Raw genomic sequence first — 13,077 nt, 5'->3', positions numbered from 1 at the left:
TATTGTGAGCTGATAGTATTTTGCTATATAACTTTATGAATTGGGATTCTCGATAATATGATATTGATTTGTTCTTGACTTGTTTAAGTGCAGGAACTGATAGACGAAATGATTGCAGCATTTCGGTCTGAAAGATCTTAATAGATGTGATTGCAATATGGATTAGTTAATCGGGCATCTATGAGGTTTTGAGTGGATCTAGATGCGATTGCTAAATACGTTGCCGATTGATCATGGTCTGAGATCCGAATGAATTTTTGAATGTGATGTGTCATGTGATGTCTTGTGATGTGACTGTCGATTGGTACATGTGCTAGATGTGTGTTTCTAGTGCGTCGGTACTAACAGTCAGTTTATGACCTTTGTTTGTTTTGTAGGTGTAATCGAGGGTGATTACAATACTTTCAAGAGGGGGGTATGTCACACACTGGTGACGTGGCATGGCTTAAACAAGGGGCAGTAGAGCACCTACACACACACCCCTGGTTGGCAGGCTTGTGAAAGGTTGCAATGATACGGGGCAAAAAACCCGAAATTCACGCAGGTTGTTGACGTGGCAAGATTGTGCGGCAATCTCCGAAATTTGCGGTGCAAAAAGTGCATGCAGGTTGTATGAAAAACCTACGCTGAATTTTGGCAGCTTTTTACTCTACGCAAGTTTTAGTAAAAGCTTTGGGGCTTTATCTTAAAAAGGCTTGAGAGCTTTTGGATTTTCAGCTTTTGGGGCTCTGCTTTTGGCATCCCTTGTAAGCCTTTATAAGTGTGGCTTAGGCTCTCACTTCTCAGAGCATCTGGACGCAGAGTCTGAGAGTGAGACCCACCCACTCCCTTGTACTTCGTGCAATAGATTTATTATAAAAAGAAATACCAAAAAGGGCGTCAGTTTTTGGGGCCAATATCTCTTGGCAATGAACTCCATCGGGCCGATACATATCTTGACGACTCCGACTTGGTGAAATCTGGCAACATCTACAAATTGGTACTATAATATTTTTCAATTCTATTAAGGATGGCTATCTTTGTTTTCACCGGACTTTGTGTGTGGCATGACCACTTGGAACAAAGGTAATGGATGAAGCCCATGCTTCTCCTTAAGCAGGACACAAAGGCATTATGTCCACAACACAAGCCTTGGAAGGATATTTTTATTGGCCATCATTATGAGTCGACATAGATGAATATGTTAGAGAATGTGAATCATGCTAAGTATGATCGCCATAGAACTTTTGGCTTACTTCAGCTCCTATCGGTACCTCAAGTACCATGGGAAAGTATTGCCATGGATTTTGTAATGGATTTGCTACGAACGTCGAACTTCAAATGGAAATAATGCAAACTATTGTAGACAAATTCAATAAGAAAGACCATCAAACTTGACCACATGGCTGAGATCTTTTTGGCCCATATTTTTAAACATCATGGCATGCCCAAAACAATTATCAACGATCGCGACCCACGAATGATCGGGAATTTTTGGTGAGTAGGAACTAAGTTGAATTTTGCTTGAGCTTATCATCCTACGATCGATGGATAAAGCAAAATCGCTAAAGTCTTGGACATTTTAAAGTGCTATGTGTGTTATGTCTCAGATAACCGGTGAAATCGGGAGAAGTATCTACCTCTCTCAAAATTTGCCTATAATAATACTTTACATTTCTCTACAAAAAAAGCTCCTTCCCAGGTTATTTATGGCAAACCCAATCTTTCATCAATCCTTCTCACCAAAGATAAGATATTCGGAGCTGATGAATTTGTTTAAGACCTAGATATCTTTATTCGCAAGTGAAACGTGCTATTCTTAGATCTCAAGAAAAGCATAAGAAAACAACAAATAGAATCATCGAGATCTCAAGCTAGTTGAAGGACAATTTGTTCTTCTCAAGTTTGATAAAGCGAGACTTAAGAAACATGTCAATGTGAGAGAATTGTAAAACTTTTCAACAATTATTATAGTCCGTTTAAGATTATAGACAAATTAACAAAGTCACATTTAGATTGGATCTTCTACAGACATGAAAAATCCATAATGCTTTTCACATGAGCCTTCCACAATCCTTCACGAACCTCTTGGAAAACCAGTTACAAAAGATCTCTTTGAGGTAGATGAATTGAAGATATACTTCTTCTAGGACAGATTATACACCATCAAGAGTGTCCTAAAGTTTGGAAGAAACACATCGTAAGTACTTAGTAAAGTTTGGATGATAGAATTAGAATCGAAGGGTTTTCTAGAGATCTTGCATAAGTATCATGAAACCCTCCAATTGAGGGCCACTGTTTAGAATCTAGAGGGATGTAATTTTTAAAGCTACAGTTACGGAAAAATGAAAATGATTTTTGTGCACACACAATTGATTCATGAATTTGTCAATGTCGATTAATAATTTGATGAACTAGTAAATTTTCGTGTGTAATGTGTCATCTAGAAATTTTTTCGTGTTCGGATAGTATGATAAGTAGAACAATAGCTAGGTTCAATGGAGAATAGTCTTGAACAAGCACATGAATAAGATGGTATCTCCAGCTCGCTCACAAAAGTTATAATTTAATATTTTTGCGGTGGTCGCCCAAGAGAGTGATTGGTCTGACGCAATGGAAATACGTGCCGACGACAGTCGGGACTAGCATTGAAGAGAGCAAGGCAAACTTGTTGCAAAATGGGTAAAAACTCCTATCTAAACATTTATTTTTAAAGATAAGGTTTAAAAGCCTATTAAAAGTGGTTGGGCTAGTATGAAAGATGTCAAATCCAGAGTTTTTTTCGTACACGTCTGGTTGGCTAATCGTACATTCGTACGGGTTCGAGCACGAAAGGCATATGGAAAAGGTTTTCGTACGATCAGCCAACATACCAAAAAAATTGGGATAATTTGGGACAAAATGCTTTTGGTTGTAATTTTTTGGCCGCGCGAGTGTATAGAGTTTGGGCGCAAGTCTTTGTATACACTATGTAGGCATTGCAAAACTCAAGGAGCGTACAATTTGAATTTTGGGCAATGGCCAGCCCATCCTCTCAAGTCTTGAGTCTTGCCCTCTCTTGCTCACCTTGGTCCTCGGGCTTCTCTCACGTCCATGGAGCCTAAACCATCGTGCGGCGTGACTCTTTCTCGCGAGAGGCTGAGAGCCAAGACATTGAGCACTCCAAGGCTCAAGCTCCATCTCCCAAGCTTGATTCTTTGCAAGTTTGCAAATGGGTTGAACCAAGTGTCCAGAGTGGCAAATATATGTAACAAGTGAAGGGCCTCCCAAAAGAAAAATGGACTTGCTAATGTTTTTTTGCGGGCGTTAATGGGACGGTGGTCCTTTGTGTATCCGTGCACGTATATTGGGCTTTGTTGGCCATGGTGTGGGAGGCCCATTGATGAGGCCCCATCCAATGTTGTATAGTGTCAGAAGATTGCTTACAAATGCAAGGCCAGAGGGAGAAGATAGAGCTACTTTTGTAGATGCATTGGTCAATGATTTGGAAGGAGATGCCTCTCAAGCTTAAGGAGGTGCTTCAATGAGTACGCATGTTAAGGGAAGGACTAATGTAAGTGGCTCTTCCAAGTCCAATATGGGGTCCTCAAGCAAGAAGAGGAAGGTTGCACAAGGAGGTTTGGCGAGCGCATTTGGCTTGCAAACACAAAAGCAAGCAAACCAAGCCTTGTAGAAGCTTTTTGATGCTGAGGGTGTTTCTACATGGAAAGTAAGGAGCCCTTACTTTTTGCATATGGTGAAAGCGATTGGACAAGCAGGTCCTTCGTATGTTCCCCCTTTTACCATGCTTTATGCACCATAGAATTGAATGAAAGAGATTAAATGCATAAAGATTGAGTTCATGGGTGTGTGCAAGAAATGGAAAAGACATGGATGCTCTATTGTATGTGATGGATTCCCTGATACTAGGCACATGCCTATCATTTTAACTTTCTTGCATGCTCTATTTATGGTTCAATGTTTTTGAAAGTTGTAGACATATCTTAGGAAACAAATACATTGGAATTCCTTTTAAGCATCTCAAAGAGGTTGGCCCAACAGATGTTGTACAGGTATGCATGGACAATGCAACCAATTGTGTTGGTGTTGGGGAGATGATTGAAAGGGAGTGGAAACACTTTTTTTCTACTAGATGTGCTTGCCATTGCTTGGATTTTTTGTTTGAGGACATTGGCAAGATTGCTTGGGTTGCAAAAGTGCTTGAGGATGCAATAAAGATTGTCACATTTGTGACAAGAAAGTCTAGTATTGGCAACTTAGCAAGGACTTGGTGAAGCTGTCGGCCACTCGATTTGTGTACTACTTTATTATGTTGGCCAATCTTGTGGATGAGGGATGCATGCAAGGTATGCGCAAGCTTATGATTGATGACAAATTTGTGAAGATGAAGAGATCTAAGAATGAAAAGGCTATCGAGGTTTTGAACATTGTGTTTAATACATCCTTTTGGCAAGAGACCAAGCTGATTTTGAAAATATGTGCTCCCATTTTGAAGATTCTCTGTTTGGTTGATAGAGAAGGAGCCACCATGGGGCTTATGTATGAGCTTACGAATCGCATGGTGGAGCAAATTGAGAACATGCAAGGCATTGATGTTACAAAGATGAGAGAGATTAAGGATCTATGCATTGAAAGATAAAATATGATGCACACATTGTTACATGTTGGATACATGTTGCATCCTATATGGCGAGAAAGAGGGGCAAGAAAGTGATGGCGAGGTCCATGAAGGATGGATGACATTCTTGAACAAGTACACCAAGGGTTGTTTGACCTTGCCAGGCATCCTAATCGATGCGTTTGACATCTATAGAGCTGAAAGCAACTCATTTGCTCATCCAATTGCAAAAGGTCAAAACAGGATGCAAGAGGGAGTGAAAGGGTGGGAAACTTTTGGGGCTTGCACACTCGCTTGCATAGCTCCCGCTTGCATAGCTCTTGCTCTAAGGGTGCTTTCTCAAGGGATACGTGTCTTCATCTGAGAGAAATTGGAGCACCTTCTGTCTCATTCATACCAAGAGAAGAAATAGGCTACTCCCATCTCTTACAGAAAAGCTTGTGCACATACGCACCAACTTGAGGCTCATATCCAAAATCAAAGAGCGCGGTTATGAGAGAATGGAGGTCACAATGGAAATGCTGAATAAGAAAAAAGGTGAGGACCGCTTTCACCTCCAGAGGGTGATAGAAACTCAGCTCGTTGGTTTTGTAGAGTACGTTCAAAGCATGAATGACCTCTATATAAACCTGCACCTACTCTTGGGCACTGACGACGTGAGTAGGGATGTCATAGCTGTTGTCCAAGCTATGCATAATAAAGGTGATAATCTTATTCTTCTTGTTTGGACAAGCAGCGAAGTTGAGATCACATATTGTCAAGTTTGGTTCTTTTCTCTTCGTAGGTTTGTAGTAGCATTCTTTTTTCGATTTCGTATTTAGCTTACCTGAGGACTTAAGAACGTGTTCCGTTAGAAGTTGTTGTGTGAAGTTTGATTTCTAGGATTAAGTTCCTTTTTTTGCTTAAAGTTGAGTACTTGCTTTAAGCCAAGTAAGTTGCGTCAACTTATTTTACACGTGCCTTTTCTAAAAACATTTTTAAGTTAATAATGTTTTGTTTTATCTAGTTTTGTTACGTAGCAAACAAAGTGATTTAGTTTGTTTGTTTCTTTGTTTTTGTTTTTCTTTTCTTTTCTTGTGTTCCTTGCGTTTATAGTTTTATGAGTGCTTTATTCCCTCTTATAATTCGTGAGTTCAGACTATTCTTAACTTATGAAGGTATATATACCGCTTTCTTGCCTTGCAAGAGATTCAAGAGGCCATTGCAGAGAGTACTACAGATACAATAGAGCCTATTTCCATTGTTGGTACCAGTAGAATGAATTCTTCCCATTCTTAGTTGGAGTCTATTGGAATTTCCACCCTGCTAAAGGTGTGTATGAGGATACCACTCTAAAGGTTCCATGGGGGAGCTTCATACTTGACCCCTTCATTCTACAGGCTTTCTTAACTTAACCAAAGAGGGGACACACACTTTTGGCCTTTGTAGAGCCTCAATAGGATGTGCCTCTTGCCTATTTTCCTTCCAACCAATCTAAACCTTTGGATGAGGTGTTGATATACAAAGGGAACCTCTACTTATTTTTCCTACACCTAATACGTATTGGGCTTAGGAAAGCAATTATTATTGCCCTCCTCGTCACGATACACGTTGAGAGGTTCTCTCTTTCGTCCCTTTCTTTGTGGCCCTTGCTACTCTGTGACCCACGTAGGAAATGGATACCCTTCTGCCCTTCTCGCTACAAGCTCTAATGCCTTCACTTCCCCATGTGTCGATGACAGGATTGCCTGCTCTCTTGATAGTTTTGCAGGTCTGTTAGCCTCGTTGAATGGATTTCTCACCTCATGTGGGCTTTGATAAAAGTTGAAATGGACGTATCCACCCTCTTTCCATTTCAGTTGGATTATACTCCCACAACTTGCACCTGTTATGTTGTACAAACATGAGCATGTTGGCTCTTAAGCTTGTACATAAAAAAGCATTGGAGTTTGTTGAAGATTTCCTTATTATAAATTTATGAGCATCATCTCGCTTCTACACTATCTTGAAGGTATCTCGCTCTTGTGTCTATTGTCCTCAGGAGGTGTATTTTTCCTGTTGCCTTCTCTAAATATGTACTACATATTTTTATTTATTTTATTTTTACTTGTTTTCCTTGGAATCTTTGAAAAGGTGCAAGTGGACATTGCATGGCCAGTGTGAAATGACTACGGCCGAACGGGTTTCTCACATCGGGAGTTTAGGTCGGTCAGTCTAGGATTGATTGGGCCAGTTAGCATTGAATTCTGATGAGTATGGAAGCTTGTGTGCGTCAGATGGAATTTGGGCCAGTCGACAAGTCACCTATAACTTTATAAGTTAGTGGAAACTAGAGTATTAACTCAAAAGGGGCAAACTAGACACATGCGGCTCTAGGTAGATTTGCCACATTCAGCATGAAGATGGGGCGCCCATTTTGAAAGGAGGCTGAGTTTTTCTTATTAAGTGAACTTACAGTGTGTGTGAGTAGTGGGTGCAGGTTTACAGCTTTCATGGAAAGCTTGCCTTTTCCTTTGCTCTATGTAGTGCGACGATTTGCTCTTGCGCATCTCTCTCCCCCCTTTGCATATATCGTAATGCCCCACTAGTTGGGCTATTCAGATGATCATGTATAGTTTTGTGGGTTTTATGTGTGTTTGCTAAGGCAAGAGCCTTCTGAACAAGAACCGGATTAGCTAATTGCTAATCCCCCACAAGTACGTAGAGTCCCATCGCGAAGGAATGCGAATTTGGAGAGTTTTCTCGTGCGAAAACTACTCCAAATCACAAGGCAATTGTCCCATTGCGTGCGGGAGGTCTTGGGGAGTGTGTTGATGTGTTAGCTCCGTCCGAAACGACCCAAAACAGAGAAATACAACATGTTGTGTAAAATTATAGGCTTAGGGTTTTGCTCCTAAAGTGCACCAGAACTTCATAGATGCTTTGGGGAAGCTAGAGTGGTTGTATAGGAGTTTGGAAACTTTTAGGGGTTGTAACAGTGAAAAACAATGCTCTGCGTTTTCTCGCCAGTCCACAAAAAAGCTCCAGAATTGCATGGGAAGTCACCCATGACTTATACTTTTGGTCTATAGAGTTTGGTCTATAGAGTTGTTATATTGTCGAAATTGGGCCAAATTCTGAAATTACAGCCGTAGACAGGTTTGGACAGCTTGTATATCTGCTTGGGGATTTCCCATCTCAATCAAATCAAGAAATTGCAAGGGGCACCAGTTTTTGGGGCCAACTCGGTGTCCGTCATCATTGTGCAAGGCATTCTAGCCGTTGGACGCAAGTGTTGAGTCTCTCTCTTTTTCATCAGTACTTTGTCTGTAATTAACTGGTTGTAGATTTGGTACTGCCCTTTACTGTGTATTGGTTGGTTATACCTATCATTGGCTTCTACTTGCCTTTGCCTACGTGTAGATACATGATGTTGATGTGACTACTCCTCTTGCCCGACTTGCTTAGCACTAGCTGTGGAAGATGGTTGATGACTTGGCATGCTGCCCCTTTCTATTTAAAGGCGAGGGATTTCTATCCCTCACTTGGTATCTCGCTCTTGTGCCTATCATTGGCTTCTACTTGCCTTTGCCTACAATAGATACATGTTGATGTTGATGGGACGACTACTCTTGCCCTGTTTTGAGCTTTGATCGTCATGAATATTATGGAAGGATCTTCCTCATAGATCCGTACTTGATGCATTAGTTCTTGGCCCGTTTTTAGTTGTTTTTTATAAATTCAAATATACTATGGCAATACTCTAGTGCTATCATATGATGATATTTTGGGAATACTAAGCTTATGCTGTTTGCACTTAATGTATCAACTTGACTTGCTCTAGTTAAAATTAAAGCCTTAATGGGGTTCTCACCATTGATTCTCTTATTTTGAATGATTGGCTTGATTAATGATACTTGGATTTGTTGTTGACATTGATTTGTCTCTCTCTAAGGTCTTTAAATTAATGCTACTTTCAAGCTGATTGTACTCTGCTTTGCAGCTGACACTAGTATTCTCTGAAAAATCTACAGTACTTGGATTGTTTTGGGTTTAATTTGCTTAGAACTCTATTATTAAACTAAGGTTTTCTGGCCTAGCTAGACACACGTATACAGAGCCTAGACTCTCTATGTCTGGGGATTTGAAGCTTGAAATTGTAGTTTATAAATGTTAAATAAAGGAATCATAGAACACGAACTATCCTTGGCTAGTTTGTTTATTGTTGATAACTTTTATTTCTCAATGACGTTGCTAAAGGTAGGGAAATTTCTTCTTATATTGTTATTCACAGCAAGCTTACTGATGCTAGTTGGCCATGGTGACAGCCCACATGTTTCTATCGTTTTTTTTAAATTTTTGTTTTGATTTGTTTTATTTGTTTGCCTTTTTCTTTTATAGCATAGGAAAAGGCAGTTGCAGATGTTTACGCTGTGTGACATTTGACAGAAAATAAGTGACCGTTCTGCATCCCTCGAGAAGGGAGTGGGCAGCCTCCTTCACCCCAATGTCTGGCATTGATAGCATAGAGAAGGGACTCTGAAGTTTTATATACAGTTTATGGTCACTGGTGTTATGTTTAAAACAAGTGTTGCATTACTATCTGATTTGAAGACTAGTGAAATAATAATGACTAGATGAGTATTTACAGGTTTAATATCTATGCAATAATAAAGCTGATGGTTATATTGTCTTGTGGATCTATGGCGATGGTCTGTTCCTGTTTGTGTGGCAATAGGTGGGATCATATGCGCTACTAACGTTATCAAGGTTGCAAGTCTATGCCTGCTGAAGCTGATGGTTATATTACCTCATGGATGACTCATGACTTTACTAAAGGCTTTCTTTATTGAATCTGGGCCTTTTCTGGATTCATCTTAATGTACGACTGTATTCTAATTGGTTAGTGGTAGGATTAGGCGAAGGCTGGAGATTGTATTGACGCTCATCGCTTTCCTTTGGTATTGCATGACCTGCTTTTGCCAAACATATAGGCAAACTGTACAAGTTATCATTTGGGATGTACCGTGTAGACTTTGCAAGCCTCTGTGTAAGTGAGCGTTCAGACAGTGATTGACATCTTTTTTTTATCAATTTGCAGGCAGATCCTCCAAAACCTGAGAAGATCCCAGAAGAAGATATACTAGGAGTGACTGTTCTCCTTTTAACGTGTTCATACATGGGACAAGAATTCATTAGGGTTGGTTACTACGTTAGCAATGAATATATTGATGAGCAATTGAGGGAAGAGCCTCCTGCAAAGGTTTTGATTGACAAAGTTCAAAGGAATATCCTGTCAGACAAACCAAGGGTCACCAAATTTCAGATTGTATTCAATCCTCAAAGCTCTGATTTACCAGGATTTAGCATACCAGCTTCGGACGATGTACCTGTCAGCGCTTTGTCAAATGGTGATGAGCCTCAAGCAATGGATTATGAGAACTCAAATCATTAAATGCTTTTACATATTCTGGACTTGCAAAGGGTTTATATTGCCTTAGGCAAGGCTACTACCACCTACTTGCAGTGATAGAGTGAATTCTTGACCTGCCTGCCTCAAGGGGTAGTGTACATCATTACAACCCACAAACATTCAAATGGAAAGAGTTGTGTTACTGTGGGTATATACGAATGGCAGCATGCCAGTGGCCACCCTTATGATAGCGTCATAGTTGTAGCTGACTTGTGTTGCCAATGTGAGGTGTCAGCTTCTAAACTTTGCATCTTATCATATCAGTGGGTGGTCAGTATACAATGGATTGATTGGCTTCCCTTGTGCTCTTTTATCTATAAGTCATCTGTTGTAATCTCTAGTTATGGGACGTCTGGAACTTGCGATCCATGAGGAATCCTCCCCAAAAAAGAAAACACTCGCTAGTTGCCTTGACTCATTTTATGTACATGTGACAATAGTGAATTATCTAAGAGTTTGCATCTAAACTTTAACGTGATCCATGTCCTGGCTTGGTCCATTTTTTATGTTTCACATGTAAAAAAAGTTGGCAAATGATGTCATGCGATTATGTATCCCAGAATGGATAATTTGGCCATAAGTCTTATTTTGCCATGTGCTATATTCTCTTTGTTGCTACTTCAAGCTGTAGTTTGCTTAACAATAGATGAGCAGTAATATTGCCGGATGTAGCAGTCCTTGTCTAAATGTGCTCTTTGTTTAACAATAGATGCAGTATTTACTTGTGCGAAGTGCTTGCTCTAGAGTATACATTTGAATCCAATATTGTATGTTGATGCAACTCTACAATACTCAGCAACCCTTGCCTCATTTTCTTGCTCAAATTGAAAGGTTATATGCCACTCAATTTACCCAAACATTGCATCACTTGCCTTTGCACAATGGAGAGGCTATATGCCACTCAGATAACCTACTTTGTGTAAGTAATAATGTCTGTGTTTAGGCAAACACTAGTACGTTGTATACATTTAATGATATCCAAAATCACTGTAACATCAACACACTAAGTCAATCAAGTCTAGCGACCAATTAATCTTAAAATTAAGTTGTAAAAGTAGTGCATGGGGAGCCTCAATGAAATAATGTATGTGTATAGGCAAACATAACTATGCTATATGCATATAATGATAACCCAAAATCGTTGTAATGTCAATACACCAAGTCAATTAAGTTTTGTGACTCAGACTTTGCCAACCTGCGTGGACCTTGCAATTTGATAGCCTTTTCTGCCCATGCATAGTTAGAATCATTTAATTTGTCTAGTAGAGATGTAGGATGAGAACAACCCTGTCCTTAACGTCGTGAAGATGCCATGGGCTATGGTGTGCCACAGCAATCCTCATCACTTATGCAATAGTGTACACTCAATTCGTTGTGTGCAATGCACATGCTAAAAACTAAGAAACAAGCAATTTTTCTTACTCTTTTATGATCCCAAACACAAGGAGATCTAGTTCTCTTCTAAATGCACTAATGTAAACTCCATCTTCCACAACAATTGCTTTGGCACTCTTTTTTGCCATGATTGTTGCCATTCCAAACAACAAACATTTTGTCTTCCATATGCTCTGAATCTAAAAGATTCTCTATCAAGTTATGTAGCTCACCGGATAGTTGCATGTCCCTATCGATCACTCCACGTCTATCGAGTGGATATACGACTTGGTTGGGAGCTTGTTCCCTTGACACTAAGATGAACTTTAGACATAGATGGTTGGTACCTTTTTCATGAATGCAATCCCTTTATACTCCTCGTTTTAAGGTTGGCAAAACAACAAGAAAGAGGAATATTGGGCACCAAATGGCTGGAGTAGGGCGTTGACTTGAAGTTTGGACTATCTTGAATGTGTGTTGCAATGCATTTTCATGTCGACTGGGGTTTTTAAGGGGTGGCTTCCAAAGGAGTTGGATTTTTTCTTGCGCTCGCAGGCAAGTCTCCACGTGTCAACATATCCTTTGGACTTTTTTTTGGCAACTTTCACTCTCTACCAGTCTCTCTCCCCCCCCCCCCCCCCCCCCCCCCCCCCCCCCCACACACACAAACAACCCAAGCCTAGATATGTTGACATGTGGAGTCTGGACTCCCTTTGCCATTATATGATAAATATAAATATAGAATATTAGATAATAGATACTATAGATTGTTAACCACATATCACATATTAGGTAGTATAGATTATCAACCACATATACGTACTCACACAAGTAATTAAAAAATCCATTTATAAACAGATGCCTTGCGAATATTCTAAAACCCCTCCAAGCCACGTTCGTTACTATGTGCCCTCATGATTATGAGCTCGCGACTTGAACAGCCAAAGGTGGCGTGCACAAAGACTCAGAGGGGCTACCCAATCAACCTTCCTTGCTCTAGTCGCCCAAATGTCGTGAGAGGCACACAGAGTCGGCCGCCGACCTCCCTTGCCCTAGTTCCCTTGGTTGCCTGCAGACGTGCCACACCTCGTCACATGCGCTGAGGCTATATATATATATATATATATATATATAGAGAGAGAGAGAGAGAGAGAGATGATGATGATGTTGTATTTACGTCCTCGGGGGGCCAAAATGGTAAGGCTTGCATTTCCAAGGATCTCTTACTTGTCTCCAAAAGCATCACTGAGTATGGGGTGGTAGTTTTGATCCCCATGTGTCTACATAGGAATTTTTTATGTATCTTTTCAATGTCATTCCAAGTGCTTGCGGGGATACTCCGCCCCCATACCTATACATCGTAAAGTATTGTTTGGACCACGCATACATCAAATGCCATAGACTTGATTTCCCATCGCTTTGTGACACTTTGCTTGCATATGCTCTCAAATTCTGAGAGAGAGAGAGAGAGAGAGAGAGAGAGAGAGAGAGAGAGAGAGAGAGATTTGCCTCGGCCTGACGGCTTCTACTGAAGCATGTTCCCTTGCTCTCACGTTACCCCCCCACCTGTGCTTCACCCTTTGCTGCACACCATACTCGCAATCTATCGACATACTTACCCCTTGATGTACACTATGTCAAGTGCATAAGAGAGAAAGAGAGAGGTTGGTTTGCA

General features: G+C 40.4%; 1 protein-coding gene across 1 annotated transcript in view; it reads left to right on the top strand.

Moving 5' to 3' along the window:
- LOC147458466 (histone chaperone ASF1B-like) overlaps positions 1-10,506 on the top strand; it is a 28,297-nt gene extending 17,791 nt beyond the window's left edge. The window contains exon 3 of the mRNA XM_086513094.1: positions 9,657-10,506. Within this exon, the coding sequence (XP_086369220.1) occupies positions 9,657-10,010 (354 nt within the window). The 3' untranslated portion in view covers positions 10,011-10,506. The remainder of the gene's footprint in view (positions 1-9,656) is intronic.
- Positions 10,507-13,077: the final 2,571 nt, after the last annotated feature.

This window comes from Adiantum capillus-veneris, chromosome 5 (genome assembly GCF_014529385.1).
Source record: "Adiantum capillus-veneris isolate H3 chromosome 5, ASM1452938v2, whole genome shotgun sequence".
Lineage (NCBI taxonomy): Eukaryota > Viridiplantae > Streptophyta > Polypodiopsida > Polypodiales > Pteridaceae > Adiantum > Adiantum capillus-veneris.
The sequence above is the reverse complement of the archived record's forward strand: the minus strand, read 5'-3'. Positions and strand labels throughout refer to the sequence as shown.